The sequence below is a fragment of the Temnothorax nylanderi genome, unplaced genomic scaffold, assembly GCF_030848795.1.
Source record: "Temnothorax nylanderi isolate EJ_2023f unplaced genomic scaffold, tnyl_v1.0 TNYL_tig0111_pilon, whole genome shotgun sequence".
In the NCBI taxonomy this organism is placed as follows: Eukaryota; Metazoa; Arthropoda; class Insecta; order Hymenoptera; family Formicidae; genus Temnothorax; species Temnothorax nylanderi.
Genome location: NW_027249173.1, coordinates 226314 through 240583, shown reverse-complemented (window position 1 = coordinate 240583; position 14270 = coordinate 226314). Strand labels below are relative to the sequence as shown.

General features: G+C 33.7%; 3 protein-coding genes across 4 annotated transcripts; 2 read left to right on the top strand and 1 right to left on the bottom strand.

The window, feature by feature from the left end:
• Window positions 1–549: 549 nt before the first annotated feature.
• LOC139776087 (lys-63-specific deubiquitinase BRCC36) lies at window positions 550–2627 on the top strand. Of its 2 annotated transcripts, none has more exons than XM_071712556.1 (7): window positions 550–687; window positions 1128–1261; window positions 1354–1558; window positions 1650–1738; window positions 1950–2054; window positions 2136–2238; window positions 2359–2627. In XM_071712556.1, the coding sequence occupies exons 2-7, from the start codon at window positions 1148–1150 to the stop codon at window positions 2502–2504; spliced, it is 762 nt and encodes a 253-aa protein (XP_071568657.1). In that variant the 5' UTR covers window positions 550–687; window positions 1128–1147; the 3' UTR covers window positions 2505–2627. The 2 variants fall into 2 exon arrangements, with proteins under 2 accessions (XP_071568657.1, XP_071568658.1); XM_071712557.1 differs by lacking the exon at window positions 550–687 and adding an exon at window positions 754–893.
• Window positions 2628–4229: 1602 nt separating this feature from the next.
• On the bottom strand, window positions 4230–10581 carry Ksr (kinase suppressor of ras). The gene is made up of 16 exons (XM_071712550.1): window positions 10076–10581; window positions 8989–9126; window positions 8674–8821; window positions 8340–8579; window positions 8094–8256; window positions 7691–7959; window positions 7359–7616; window positions 7082–7218; window positions 6575–6692; window positions 6245–6498; window positions 5981–6163; window positions 5673–5855; window positions 5211–5344; window positions 4990–5124; window positions 4606–4735; window positions 4230–4487 (listed from the first exon to the last, which is right to left on the bottom strand). Exons 1-16 carry the CDS (start codon window positions 10367–10369, stop codon window positions 4335–4337), a joined length of 2937 nt encoding a protein of 978 aa, XP_071568651.1. The 5' UTR covers window positions 10370–10581; the 3' UTR covers window positions 4230–4334.
• Window positions 10582–12379: 1798 nt separating this feature from the next.
• On the top strand, window positions 12380–14192 carry Rpl11 (ribosomal protein L11). Its single transcript, XM_071712546.1, has 5 exons — window positions 12380–12400; window positions 13076–13243; window positions 13337–13486; window positions 13560–13707; window positions 14016–14192. The coding sequence occupies exons 1-5, from the start codon at window positions 12395–12397 to the stop codon at window positions 14141–14143; spliced, it is 600 nt and encodes a 199-aa protein (XP_071568647.1). The 5' UTR covers window positions 12380–12394; the 3' UTR covers window positions 14144–14192.
• Window positions 14193–14270: the final 78 nt, after the last annotated feature.

Below are 14270 nucleotides of genomic sequence, written 5' to 3'. Positions count from 1 at the left end.
TGCGTGCGTAGTCGGTACGTATATCGTACATATACTCCGCGCTGGCGCGCACGCTAAATATTCCGTTCTCGCGCCGCGCGCGTAAAGCCGTAAAATCCGTATGAATCCGTACAAGACAAGCCGCGTCGCCGCGGCGTGCGGTATAATTGCGTTGCACAAGTCAAACGTAAACAGCATAGATCGAGCGGGATTAATTGGAATTGATCTCCGCCAGCTGACACTTTACGGCATCGCGGGCAGCGCGGGTCGCGCGCGTGGCACGGTGAGCGAGCGCGGTTTACTTAATTCGTAACGCGATTCCGCACAATTCCGCAGGATTCACCCTTGGACTCTTCGGACTGGCGCTTGAGCGAAATATATCGTTTGTTCGCCAGTCCGTTAATTTCTGATCAATCCCGGGGATTCACGCTATTCACAGCGCCCCGTTGCGTTCGAGCGCGAGTGGCGAACAGTGGCGAAGCGAGGAGGTGGATCACGGCAAAGGGGAAGCTGGACCAGCTGGACAAGATCGGAGAGAGATCGTTGAACCGTTGAACCGCGGGAGCGAGGAATGCGGGGAGTCGCGACTCGACGAGGGAGAGATCTGTCGACCCGCGCTTAGCCCTTAGCCCACGGCTGCAACGTATCTTGACTGCACGTCGCGCGCGCGTTTATCTGGACTCCAGATCGCTAGTTCGCAATCTGCTGGTAATATATATCACGATATATCTTGTTTGCCGAGCAGAAAACACAGACATTCGAAAGGCGGTGCAAGTAACGCGCTATATGCACCTTTGATTGACACACCAGTCCGCAGGAAAAAGTTCTCGGCTCGAAATGGGACCATACAGGCACCTAATTTAATGTTGGACGAACCGGCGTGTGTACGTGGGCGTCAATTCAGAAAGAGTGGTGTAGGTTATGCATAAATTACTATCTCACGTCATCTCGCATATAATTGCCTTGTTAAGGGATCTTGGCTTAGAAGAAGCCTCTTCTTCTGAGAACCCTCTTAATTAAGATATGAGGCACATAATGCATTTGTCCATACCCAGAGGATAGCTCCAAATTTCGATGTCGCACCAGGGTCAATTATATGCTATCGTTTGAATGAATTTATTCGCATCTTATGTATTTAATTTTTGCAGGATTAATATTTTCGTAAACAATGGATGACTCTCCATTGCAAAAAGTGGAGCTGCAAACAGACGTCTACATGGTGTGTTTGCAGCATGCTTTATCCACAGAGAACTTTGAAGTAATGGGTTTACTTATCGGTAACGTAAGTGGAACTTGCTACTACTTTATGCTCGATATTCCTTTATTATTTCTTATACAATTGATAAAGCAAACCATTAATTATCCCCCTTTTAGTTTGCTTGTGGAGTAGCAAAAATATCAGCTGTTATTATTTTGCGACGTCTAGATAAGAAGAAAGACAGAGTAGAAATTTCATCAGAACAATTACTAAAAGCTGCTGCCGAAGCCGAACGATTAACCGTAGAATTAAATCGACCTATGCGTGTCCTTGGCTGGTATCATTCGCATCCACATATTACAGTTTGTCCATCACACGTTGGTGTGTATCACACAAATATTTCTCTCGTCAAAATGTTTGAGTACAATGTAATTTACATTCAAAATTTTTACATTAAATTTTTCTCTTGCAGATGTCAGAACTCAAGCTACTTATCAAACAATGGATCACAGTTTTGTAGGCTTAATATTCTCAGTGTTTTCAGAGGGCAAAGAATCAAAAGTATATATATATTTTTTCGTTATATTAATTTCTGCATCAATAAACGAAATTTACAACCATTGATGTGGCCTATATGGTTTAAAATTAATATTGTTAATAATCTGAATATAAAACTTCCAGTGCATGTAACTTATGTAACAAATAATCTATAGAATGTTTAATGTTGTTGATGTAGATAAATGATATAATAATGATTTTTTTTACTTTAAAGGAACACGAAATCTTCTTAAATTGTTTTCAATCAGATAATGGTGAAGCTACAGAGATACCATTAGAGATAGTACATACTCCGGATATTTCAGATAGATGTTTAAGAGTAAGATTCTAATTTTTTATATTATTATAGAGAAATTGAGATCAAAGAAAGCTTTTTATTTGAAATTAAATAATATTGCAGACAATGACAGACCTGTCAAAAATTTTGGTGCAAGAAGAAGAAGATATGGCTGAAGCCTGTAAAGATCATCCAGATGTCCTCGCCAGTATTCACAATGACGCTGGTATGTTTTTGTTTATTATACATTTTATAAATTAAATATACATATAATTGAAATAATAGTTTTTAATATCTGATAAAAGTAGATAACAAATCGATAAATAGAGATAATTTTTATTTGCAGTCAGGACACGTGCGTTGGTTCACATAACAGATATCATTACAAAGCCTTTGGTACAAACGTTTGAAAAAAGAATAGCGTTAAATAAATTGCGTACTATACATCTCCGAAGACAACTACAAGAATTACAAAAGATGTGCAGTGGATAAAAATACTTTTTCGGAATCAATAATTTCTTACAAATGAATAATTTGTTTGTTCTTTAAATAATAAGCTCTTATGTAATAAAAACAAGATTTAAAAAAATAAATATTTAATTAAATTAAAATTGACATTACATATTTTAGTAATTTAGCACTTTTTATATTTATTTAGGAGGGACTCCTAGGTAGTCCTGGGTACTTACTACTTAGAATTTTCTAAGCCTGGGTACTCGTCGCAACCATGTTGGAATCGTGATGTCAGAAGCGAAAAATGACACGTTGAAAATTCTTACACGGTATCTCCAAATAAAAAGATATTTGCTTAAATTAACACTACAGATCACTTAGCACATTTAAAAAATACTCCGAGTTGCATCCCTTTTCCCTGTCAAAGGGAAAAGGATAGACCTATCATGATATATTAATAAAAGCTTTATAGCGTGCTATATACTTTTTACCGTTTGTATTTTCTCATTTATTTGGAATAATGAATAGAAATTTCTTGTCAATAATGTTTATAATATCAACCAAATAAAAAATTTTATTTAAAAAAATCCTATGTACATGTAAAACAATATTTCTTAATTATAAAATCGTTAATGTTTATATATAACTACAATAGTATAGATTGTAGAATAATTCATCTATAAGCGAAAGCCTTTAACTGAAAAAAAAGATGAAAGAAGGAAAGGAGACCGAGGGGTTCATAACTAGAAAAAAATTTGTACATCGGATTTCAGAGAGGAAGGATTTCAGGGGGTTTCACTGGATTTCAGCCCTGCTGGATTTCATGATGGCCTGTACATACACCGGATTTCAATAGTTGTAACCCCTCGGAAGAAACTTGAAAAAATTCAAGTAACATTATCAGGAAAAACAACTTATTATTTATATATTATTTATTACTTGCAGGATTATATCCATTATAAACGAGAATTATACTCATAATTCGTTTGTATACGCATTGGGACACGGACTCGAGATAAATGAGTCGAGTAGATTTTTTCATCGTTTCGCTCACGCGAAGACTGATTGAAGAAAAATAAAATAAATTATAATTAATCCTCTAAACACTCGGACTGTTGAAAACACGCAATTTTTGCCATGGTAGCTATACTCACGGTACAATATAAAACATACAGCAAAAGAACAGGTAATCGATATCATAAATCAAGCAACAATAAAATGTGGCAAAAATATCAATTTAAACTGTTTCTTTCAAATCATTAACGTACAATCAAAAGCAGATTTGAAAAAACTTATATTTATTTTGTTATAATTATTAGTAATTATAATAGATATAAATATGGTAATTATCAGATAATTTTATTTATAAAACAATTTATTTAAAACAAATTGTCTATCGCCTATTATTCTCAGTAAGTTATATCACCTGAGAGAGAACAAAAGTTCAATCAACATTTCTTAAAACACACTGAGAAGAGCTGTTCTATAATCTATATATATATAAATGCTTGTTTTGAAAATTATATTACTTATTTACAAATATTTGTAGATTTTACATATATTTAAAATACAAAAGATATTTACATATATTTAATAAACACAAATCATAAATATATACATATCTCCTCCTAAAGAGAGAGACTTTAGTGTTACGATTCTATTCGCAAAAATAGATATGTGTTCGCAACAATTTAACATTTTTAATTATTGTATTAATATTCTTGATTTGTACATTTTAATAAATTAGTAATACAAACAAACGCGAATCTTTTAGTGATTTTTATTTTACTTTTCTTGAACAAAGATCGGGCAATAATTCTATATTTACATTACAAGAACAACAGCATATTTAAATAAACTTAAATGTATTCAAAACATAGATTCTGCAGAACGAGAACAATTTGTAGGATTGGAGGAACTACGCGCTAACATTTTGCGAGGCAGCCTTTTGAGTAGATTTATTATCTCTATAAAGTCAAGACGTTTTGTTGGATGGTATGACCAGCAATGCATTAGAATATCCTATAAAAAAAATGGTAAAATTTCCATAATTTTTGTAAATAGTGCATAGAATAGCGTATAGAATTTACAAACAAATCATATAATACAAATGTACGCATGTTCTAAACTCTCATATCACCTTTACATCACGGGAAGCTTGCAAATTTGCTAAAGATTGTTTCATTCCTTTTCCAACTTGCCAAACGATAGCTTCGGTAGGTTGACCTCTAAAGGGCCACTCACCACATAATAATTCGTACCAGATAGTCCTATCGGAAAGTATCTTTTTTAAATCTTTCATTGTTATTCATTTATATTTACACGTACACATTTGTCATACTTTTTAAATATAAATTTAAAATCGTCATCACTTATTAATTACAAGAAATAGTGCATTCTAACATAAACCAATATTTTATCATTTTTTATTATATAATATTATGTAAATGATTAAATATATTATATTTTATAGCTTTTGGGATAGATCTAGAATTGCATACTTAAATATCGTAAAAGTACTAACCCAAATGCATAAACATCAGAACCAACTGAATATGGTATTTTGTCCTGACCTCGATTTAATGGTCTTAGTCGGCGAATAATCTCAGGTGCTAAGTAACACAACCAACCTGGTGGTATATTCAATGCTTCTCCTTTCCTAAATATTTATATAAAATCAGCTTATTTTAAATATTAGAATACAACTTATTTAGGAATAAATTTTATTCTAAGATATAATTTTACCTATTTCCATGGCACAATTTGGTAATATTAAACAGACCGAAATCTGATATCAGAACTTTTCTATTTTCTATAAATACGTTCTTGCTCCTAAGATCCTTGTGTATTATCTCACGAGAATGAAGATATTTCACACCCTATAAAATAAAGTTATTAGACAAGAATACACTATAAGATTATTCGAATGTCTCCAATTTTTTAGAAAAATTTTTAATACCTTAATTAAAATTTACGTTTTATTTATGTGTCTGTAATGCCATTTTTAATACATTAAGTTTATTCAATTAATAGTAATAATTATATGCATACAGACAACTTGGCTTAAAAAAATTTGAAAAATTTTACACACAAATCAAGAGACACGGTAGTGTCTCACGTCAAGTACACGCGAAGTGAGACCGCACCGTGACTCTTTTACACGAACGCACGAGTTGCGAGTACCCGAGATTTTGAGATCATGTTTACCTGACAAATCTGTTGAGCTATAAAATTCATTTCAGCTAAAGTATATCTGTCTCCTCCTAAATGAAGATGAGTATAAAGTGTCGTGCCTCTAGACAAACTAGTCACTAGAGCCAATTGAGGTTTCATACAAACACCCAAAAATAATATTAAATTGTCGTGCCGAGCTATTCGGCATGCAGCTACCTATAATAATCAAAAATATAAAATATCTATCATTATTATTTAATCATAAAATCTCTTTATTATTTAATCATAAATACCTCTTAGTATTAACAATTTCAAGTTTTAATATAATCATATATTCTTACCTCTAATTTGAATGTTTCTAATATCTTGTCATCTTCCGAATAAAAACTAAAAATATTTAAAACTTTAATTGCAATATCTCCATGCCAAAAACCTCTATATACTGTAGCAAATCTTCCTTTTCCTATCTGTTTTATAATCTTTAATTCATCATATGGCATGTCCCAGTCTTGTCCCATTGTCATCTATAAAATATAAACATTTTTAATTAGATACATTTTTGATTTTATATTTTTATCGAGAGATTAATCAGATGTAATACATACACTATTTTGTCGAGGCCAACGATATGTAACTCCAGCTGCCAGTACTTCGCTGTCAGAGCTTAGAGATTCCTGAGAATCAGCACTCTTTGGTATCTCTTCTGAATCTGAGATATTATGTTCCGAAACACTTAGTCTTCTGTCATACTTATCATCCGTATCACTTTTTCTTCTCTTATCACTCGAAATTGCTAATTCGGATCTGTATTTCATCTCGTGCAGTTTTTCAGAAAGTACCTCCTTTCTAATCAGTACATCTAGAAGCAAAGTAAATGGTATGCCAATATTCTGAAGCTAAAGCTACAAATTACAACAATAAATGCCTTTATTTACCTGGAAAATGAAACTGTTTTAAAAACGTGTGTGTATTGTGGCTAATAGTGGCTGATTGCAATGCTGGACTAGAAGGTGTTGAGCGGTTATATCTCAAGGTATTTAAACTAGAATCGCCCTAATAAATAACAAACATACATATATATATATATAAAGATTTTGCATCATTTCATCTATATAAAGTTATCAAAAATGATTCGTTATGCAATATAAAATATCTATACATTTACATCATTATATAAAAATTTACTTGCGTATTTTAATTTTAAATATATATTTTTAAAATTACTGAATAAATTTTTTCGCATTGATAATAGCGAATGGCTCTTAATTAGCCCTGTTTCCTTCACGATTGGATTTCCAACAGAGCCTCTACTCAACGATATATTTTTAAAAATTCACTAAAAATATTTGGAAATATTTGGAAATTTTAAACCAAGTCCACTGCTTGGCGATGTAAGCTAAAGTTAATAAAATATATTGTATTTGATAGAAATTGTAACATACCTGACAAGGTATATTCATAGAAGATTGTGTATATGACAGTCTCCTGTCTCTGCGACTTAAAGGGGGTAATAAATTTGCATTATTCAAAGATGTTATGGCAGGCCTCTTTAATACTGGAGAAACATTCAGCAAATTACCTAAAATAATGTATTTTTATGACTTACTGTTAAACATTTGTTACTCTTGAAAAAACTTTGTAATATAACTTAAAAAGAAAATATGAAAAAAAAACTTAGACAATAATTAGCAGTATTAAAGTTGCAATGTTTTTACGTACTCTCAGATTGCATAGTTCGTTTAAACTCAGCATAAAATCCTCGAGGTAGGCCACAAGAAGGAGGTACTTTGGATCCACATTCTCGATGGCATCTATATTTACATTCCTTGCATTTTAAAGTGTTCATAAACATCGGTTTCTCACAATAGTCACATACTGTCATTACATTAAAAGATCTGGTAAAGCGATGAGCAATTATATGACTCATGCCGCGAGACACAGGAGTACATGGAGATTTTGGCACATTGAGACTTGTTTCTAAAAATAAAACAAAAAATATAATTTATTTATTTAAAGGATATAGCGTTAAAAAACATTTCTATTTCATGTACCTGATCCCGCAAGATTATCATCACTTTCTGCATTTGTAGTACAGATTGGTGGTGGTTTAAAAGGTGATTTAATAGGTGATTTAACAGGTGATTTAATAGGTGATTTAACAGGCGATTTAATAGGTGATTTAATGGGGCTATTACAATTTGACAAAAGACTTTCTTCCCTTCTATAGTCTGTTGTACCATAATCTAAACTTTGTTCTGTTGGTAAATTTCTTCTCACCGAAGAAATACTTTTGTTCTCTATAGGAAAGTCATTTCTAAAACTAAAAAGATATAATGTTAGTATATATTTAAAAGATAAATATTTTATTAAAATAAAGGTTTAGAAAATTACCACAATGAAATAACATGTAATGAAATTAATAGAAAATGCATAGTAAACTATTCTAAGTATTACCTAGATAATGTATCATCATTATCAAGTTGCATACTATCAGGACGACTTGCCAATTGTGATTCATGAGATTTTGACTTGGTTAATGGAAATACTTCAGATGGGCTATTTTGCACACTAATCAGTTGTTTTTTACATGGAGGAGGAGTTGACGGAAATTTAATTTCTATAATCAAGAAAAAGTTATGTATTTTAATCTTCAAAATATAACACAAGATAATTAAAAAAGCATATTTTCTTCATACTTACCACGTTGTTGCTTTAGTAATGAAGAGATACAAGGAGGACTACTTAATATCAAAGATGCAGAAGCTGCTGGTAATACATCATTGTTGTTATTATGATATGGAATGCTACTCTCTGATGGAATGGAACACCGTTCACGAGATAGAATTGGCTTAGAACAAATTTCCTTGCGTAAATGATAACTGTCCCAAGAATCCCAGTATAAATCTGAATCATTCTCCATATCTCCTTTTATTAGAATATCTAACAAAAATAGTAAAATATGTATGCATTATTTTGTTATTCATATATACAAATAAAATAAATTGTTTTTACAATAATATAAAATTTTATTTACCCATGTATCGCCATAAATTACTCAGTGCTTTAAGAAGCCTACGACATTCTTCCTTGTAGTATATACAATTTTTATTTAACATACTGTTTAATTCATGTTCAGACTTCTCTCTCAGGTCTTCAAGAGTATTAACTTTGGAACAAACCATCTAAAATATTATAACAGGGCATTAAAGAAACAGAAATTAAGACTTGGTTTGGTAATGTCATTTAAATTTATTTTTAAATTTTAATAAAATAACAATGTAATAAAACTAATAATAAACGTAACAAATCATAAAAAATCTTTTCATATCTGTGCTCATATAATTGTTACCTGAATTGATTCCTGAGTGAGACCGACTACCCGCAACCATTGTTGTAACGATGGATATTCTAGTATGTCTGACGGTAACGGGTTGGCCAATCTGGCCTTTGCCACAAGTTGTTTGCAGTATAACTTTATTAATTTCCCCTATAAAAAATATTTAAATATATAGATATATGTAATTAATTTAAATATAGATAAATCTTATTCCGCTATTGTGACGCATATTAAGTATTAATCTCTAAGTTATATAATTTATATATTATGTACACGTATTAATTTTAAGCTTCGTTGTTTATTACCGTAATTGTGTATGTTTATTTGAAATAAAGGTACAATGCTCAAACACGAAATATACACCGAGAGTAAAAATTATTTATATTTATATCAAGTGTCATATACAAGACTACAAATTTCTACCACTAAAACATTTTAAGCAATCATTACACCATAATCCCACCATAAACGTATATAAATTTTAAATAATATTATCTATATCTTTCAATGAAATCGTAATAACATCACAAATTTCTCAATCTCACAAACTGGACACATATTTATTCAAGATAAGCATACAACACTCAAACACGACATATTGCACATTTTATACTCGGATTAAAAATTATGTATATCAAATGTCATATTATAACTTTCCTATGACCATAAATTTCACTACAAAAACATGTTAAATTTTGGAATTACGATCATTATGTCATAATCTCAAAATTTACAGATAAATCTTAAGTGACATTATCCGTGTCTTTCAACGGAGTGACATGACAAATTTCTCATTCACAAATTGGAAACGGCAGGAAGGCATTCTCAAGAGCAATGTAAACAAATGTAAACAGCTGAAGCTGTCATAACGCGGAGCACGGCGGGGCACGATATTTTCGACGTTCCCGCCGACATGACGGAGTCCGGAGGTTCTCGAGGCTTTGAACGACGGCGAGACGGCGCGGTTGCAACTTGTTGACGATCAACAGAGAGAAAGAGAGGCGCCAACGACCAGCGTCGTCGGGGCAAATCGGTCCTGATTTTCGCGCGCGAGTGGCGAGGGGCGAGGGGTACGGCCGGACTTGGAGGGCCCCCTCACCTCCAGCATCCTTATCTCCTGCTGGGTCAGCTCCGCGGTAACGGAGCATTGGGTCCGCAAATCGTCGAGCTGATCGGCGGTGAAATTAATCATAGTTTGCACGACGTCCAGGGTACGTCGTACGCTCTCCACGTCCCCATAGGCTGCCATTCCTCGCGCGACGGCCAACCCAACACGCGAATTCTCATCAATACGGGCTCTCACTTGACGGGCATAACGCCGACCACGCTTGATACCCCCGTCCGGTCGTTTATCGTCGCCGCTCCGCCGTATAACCAAACCACTTATCAACATTGACAACCATCTTGGCCGCCTGTCGATGACGTCAATCGACGCTGCCCATGCCGGGCTGTTGAGGAGCTCGACCGATCAGCACTGAATCAGCACGCTCATTCGCGTAGCACGGGCGTTCGCGAAGCCAACACTTTTTAGCTCGCGTTGTAAACGGGCTTTTCACTCATTTTCTCACACTCCGTCCCTTCTCCGTTTCGTCTGTAATGCTAGGTCTACAATGCGCAAAGTCGTGAGTCGCAAGAATTGACCAATCACAATCGAATTTGAGGAGAATAATCGACTGTGATTGGTCAATTCTTGCGACTCACGACTTTGCGACTCCCATTGTAGACCCAGCATAAAATATTTTTCCTGGTTGCACGTTGCACGTGCGAATGTATGTAGAATGTATTAAAGGTGAAATTTCATGGGCAGTGAAAAGCAGCAGCAGATCATACTGATTGGCTACAAAATAGAGAAGTTCTAGAAACTCGAGAACTTCTCTATTTTGTAGCCAATCAGTACGATCTGCTGCTGCTTTTCACTGCCCATGAAATTTCACCTTTAAGGTGCGATTTCACGATGACGCTCGACGCTGGATTCGAGCGTCAAATCTGGTCACGTGATAGATTCAGAGGGACGCGAAATATAACCTAACCACTGGATTGGCTGAAATCTATCACGTGACCAGATTTGACGCTCGAATCCAGCGTCGAGCGTCATCGTGAAATCGCATCTTTATATGGAGAGGTAAAAGCCATGCAAGTGGTGCAAGTCAAATTTTTTAAAATATTGACTCGTGTGCATATGCAATTTATATATTGTATAGATTGCATCTATGCACGCGAGAAAAAATTTAAAAAAATTTGACTTACACCACTATGACTTTTACCCCTCCATATATAAATAATAAGAAGAAGAATGTCGTTTAGCTAGAAACAGGACTATTGCATTCGTATGATGTTAGCCGACGACTGACACTTATTTTTTAAATTATAGGTGTGAAATCGATTGTATTTCGTTTGTAGATTTTGTAGTGTATTCATTTTCGTTTGTTAGTTTATAATTAATTTTTAATTAATTATTATTTAATTGTAGATCATGAAACTATAGACGGCGTTATCCTCTGGCGTTATGTATTACAAAATTAAAAAAATAGGTGTAGAATCGATTGTATCTTGTTTGTAGATTACTGTAATGCATTCGTTTTCGTTTGTTACTCCATGGCCGTTATTCATAATCAGATCTTATTTCAAGACCGTCTTAAGGGTCGGCAGGAGACCCAGGCAAACTCAAGTACACTCAGGTGCACTTTATGCACTAAGTGCACGTTAAACTGCACTTTAACTCCTATTTTATTTATTATAAATTTTTAAGAGCAAAAATGCAAAATCGGGCTCTTTACCTCCCTGCATTATTATATAAAGAGTATATAAAAAAAAAATCACGAATCTATGTAACTTATTTTATGAGAAATATGGATATTACGAATTACGGATTCGTAATATCCAGATTTCTCATAAAATAAGTTACATAGATTCGTGAATTTTTTTTTGATATATTCTTTATATAATAATGCAGGGAGGTAAAGAGCCCGATTTTGCATTTTTGCTCTTAAAAATTTATAATAAATAAAATACGGACTCGCAGCAAGTCGCAGCTAAGCCAACCCGACAGAGGTCTCCACCGTGTCTCCTGTCCGAGTTTCGGTTTAAAGCCTTGTGTACACGATACTAGAAATCGGTCCGAGTTTCGGTTTAAGCTAATCAACTTGCAGCTCTAAAGCCTTGTGTACACGATACTAGAAATCGGTCCGAGTTTCGGTTTAAGCCAATCAACTTGCAGCTCTTACAGAAAAGCAGCAGTTTCATTGGCTTAAACCGAAACTCGGACCGATTTCTAGTATCGTGTACACAAGGCTTTAGCCTCGGCGGGTGCACCCGGGTGAAGTTTCCGAACGCACCCTAGTTCTGCCAATGAAAAACGCTATTAGTTACCTAGAGTGAATTTTGGAACGCAGCCCTTGATGTTTGTCTTTTCTTCAATATGGCGGTGAGTTTACGTTCCTTGTCTGGAAAAAACTTCTTTTAATCTTCATATATCTTTTACATCACTAAGCTCTAGCAAATATCATTATGACACAGGAATAACTGATACTATCATAAATTATTGATGATGTTTATTATTTTTTTTAATTAAAACGATGTTCAAAATTATCACTGCGATAGGCGGATCAGAGCGCATGCTTGTTTTTAATCGGCATTAGTACATACATATATATCTTATTGTTATGTTTATAATAAAGTTTCTTAGTTCATTTGTTCTAAAAAAATTTTACGTTTAATTAATACATAGATGACTTATTAAAAATATATTTGATCTATGCTGAACAGACGAAGTACCGAATTATAGGTTAATATTGAGTTATGTTAATCCTTACTCGCGGTTTTTTTTTTTACATAATTACATGGAATGTAATTTGCATTATATCTCGATTTTCATTGTTATCTTTAATGATTTCTAATTAAATGAAAGTTGATATTTTATATATTTTCCATATAAAGATAAACGCAAAAGTCACGTCTAATTGTCAAACAATTTATCCATAAAATCGGTAAAAAAGGTTCACTCTGTAAATTTAGTAGATTCCTTCAACTGGGATACATTTTACATCCCACATGAAGAACATTGGATTAAAGGTCTTAATTTTAACCATTTTAATCGCAGGAGCTAAAGAAAGCGTCCGAGAAGAAAATCAGGAAGAAAACCGACAAGAAGACTAAGAAGGAGCCGAAGGATGCATCCAAAAATATAATGCGTGAAGTCAAAATCCGAAAGTTGTGCTTAAATATTTGTGTGGGCGAATCAGGTGATCGACTGACGCGTGCTGCCAAGGTAGATTTAACATTCTGAACATATTATTTTTGTTTTAATAAAACTGTTTTCAACGGTCCAACCTTTTTAGAGTTAAAATAATTTTTCACATAGGTCTTGGAACAACTGACTGGCCAGCAACCAGTGTTTTCTAAGGCTCGATATACAGTACGTTCATTCGGTATCCGCCGTAATGAAAAAATAGCTGTGCATTGTACTGTACGTGGCGCGAAAGCTGAGGAGATTCTGGAACGTGGCTTGAAGGTGAATGAAAAAAAAAATCTCTACGTATGATTTACGCTTACATTATAATTCTAATGTATTATTTGGGTTACAGGTACGCGAATATGAATTGAGAAAAGAAAACTTTTCTTGCACCGGCAATTTTGGCTTTGGTATTCAAGAGCACATTGACTTGGGAATTAAGTACGATCCCAGTATTGGTATCTACGGTTTAGACTTCTACGTTGTACTTGGACGCCCAGGTTAGTAATAACTACCTCGATTTCAATTGTATAGGTACTGAATGCCTAAAGTAATGTTGCACATTCTGCATCATAGATATCCTTGTTTTATGGTGTTATCTATACATTAAAATGTGCTAGAGAAAATGTTTCATATTTGCAACTCATGCCCACTTCATTTTACTGGGTGTGTTACTTGATTGAGACTACACTTTAATTAAATATTAAAATATTTATATAATATTATATAAATGTAATAAAAGGATGAAAGTTTCATACCTTACGTAAGGATAAATCCAAATGTAAATTATGAAATGTGTTTATTGTAGGATTTAACGTAGCCCACAGAAGAAGAAAAACTGGTAAGGTCGGTTTTCAACACCGACTTACCAAAGAAGATGCTATAAAATGGTTCCAACAAAAGTATGATGGTATTATCATAACAGGAAGGAAGTGATTCACATGTATTTTATATTGTACAATTTAGTAAATAATTTTAACAAAAATTGTTTATATTCTTTAGTAATATATCTAAACCTTGTATCCGTACACCTTCATGCTGCCGAATCCGCAGATATATTTAT

Bases quoted from the DNA above. Each gene is read 5' to 3' on its own strand.
- LOC139776087 (XM_071712556.1), top strand. From the start codon at position 1,148: ATGGATGACTCTCCATTGCAAAAAGTGGAGCTGCAAACAGACGTCTAC. The intron at 1,559-1,649 runs GTGTGTATCACA...TTTCTCTTGCAG, and splicing joins AGTTTGTCCATCACACGTTG to ATGTCAGAACTCAAGCTACT. The intron at 1,739-1,949 runs GTATATATATAT...TTTACTTTAAAG, and splicing joins CAGAGGGCAAAGAATCAAAA to GAACACGAAATCTTCTTAAA.
- Ksr (XM_071712550.1), bottom strand. From the start codon at position 10,369: ATGTTGATAAGTGGTTTGGTTATACGGCGGAGCGGCGACGATAAACGA. The intron at 9,127-10,075 runs GTGAGGGGGCCC...TATTTTTTATAG, and splicing joins AGGAGATAAGGATGCTGGAG to GGGAAATTAATAAAGTTATA. The intron at 8,822-8,988 runs GTAACAATTATA...ATAATATTTTAG, and splicing joins TCACTCAGGAATCAATTCAG to ATGGTTTGTTCCAAAGTTAA.
- Rpl11 (XM_071712546.1), top strand. The intron at 13,244-13,336 runs GTAGATTTAACA...TTTTTCACATAG, and splicing joins GACTGACGCGTGCTGCCAAG to GTCTTGGAACAACTGACTGG. The intron at 13,487-13,559 runs GTGAATGAAAAA...TTTGGGTTACAG, and splicing joins TTCTGGAACGTGGCTTGAAG to GTACGCGAATATGAATTGAG.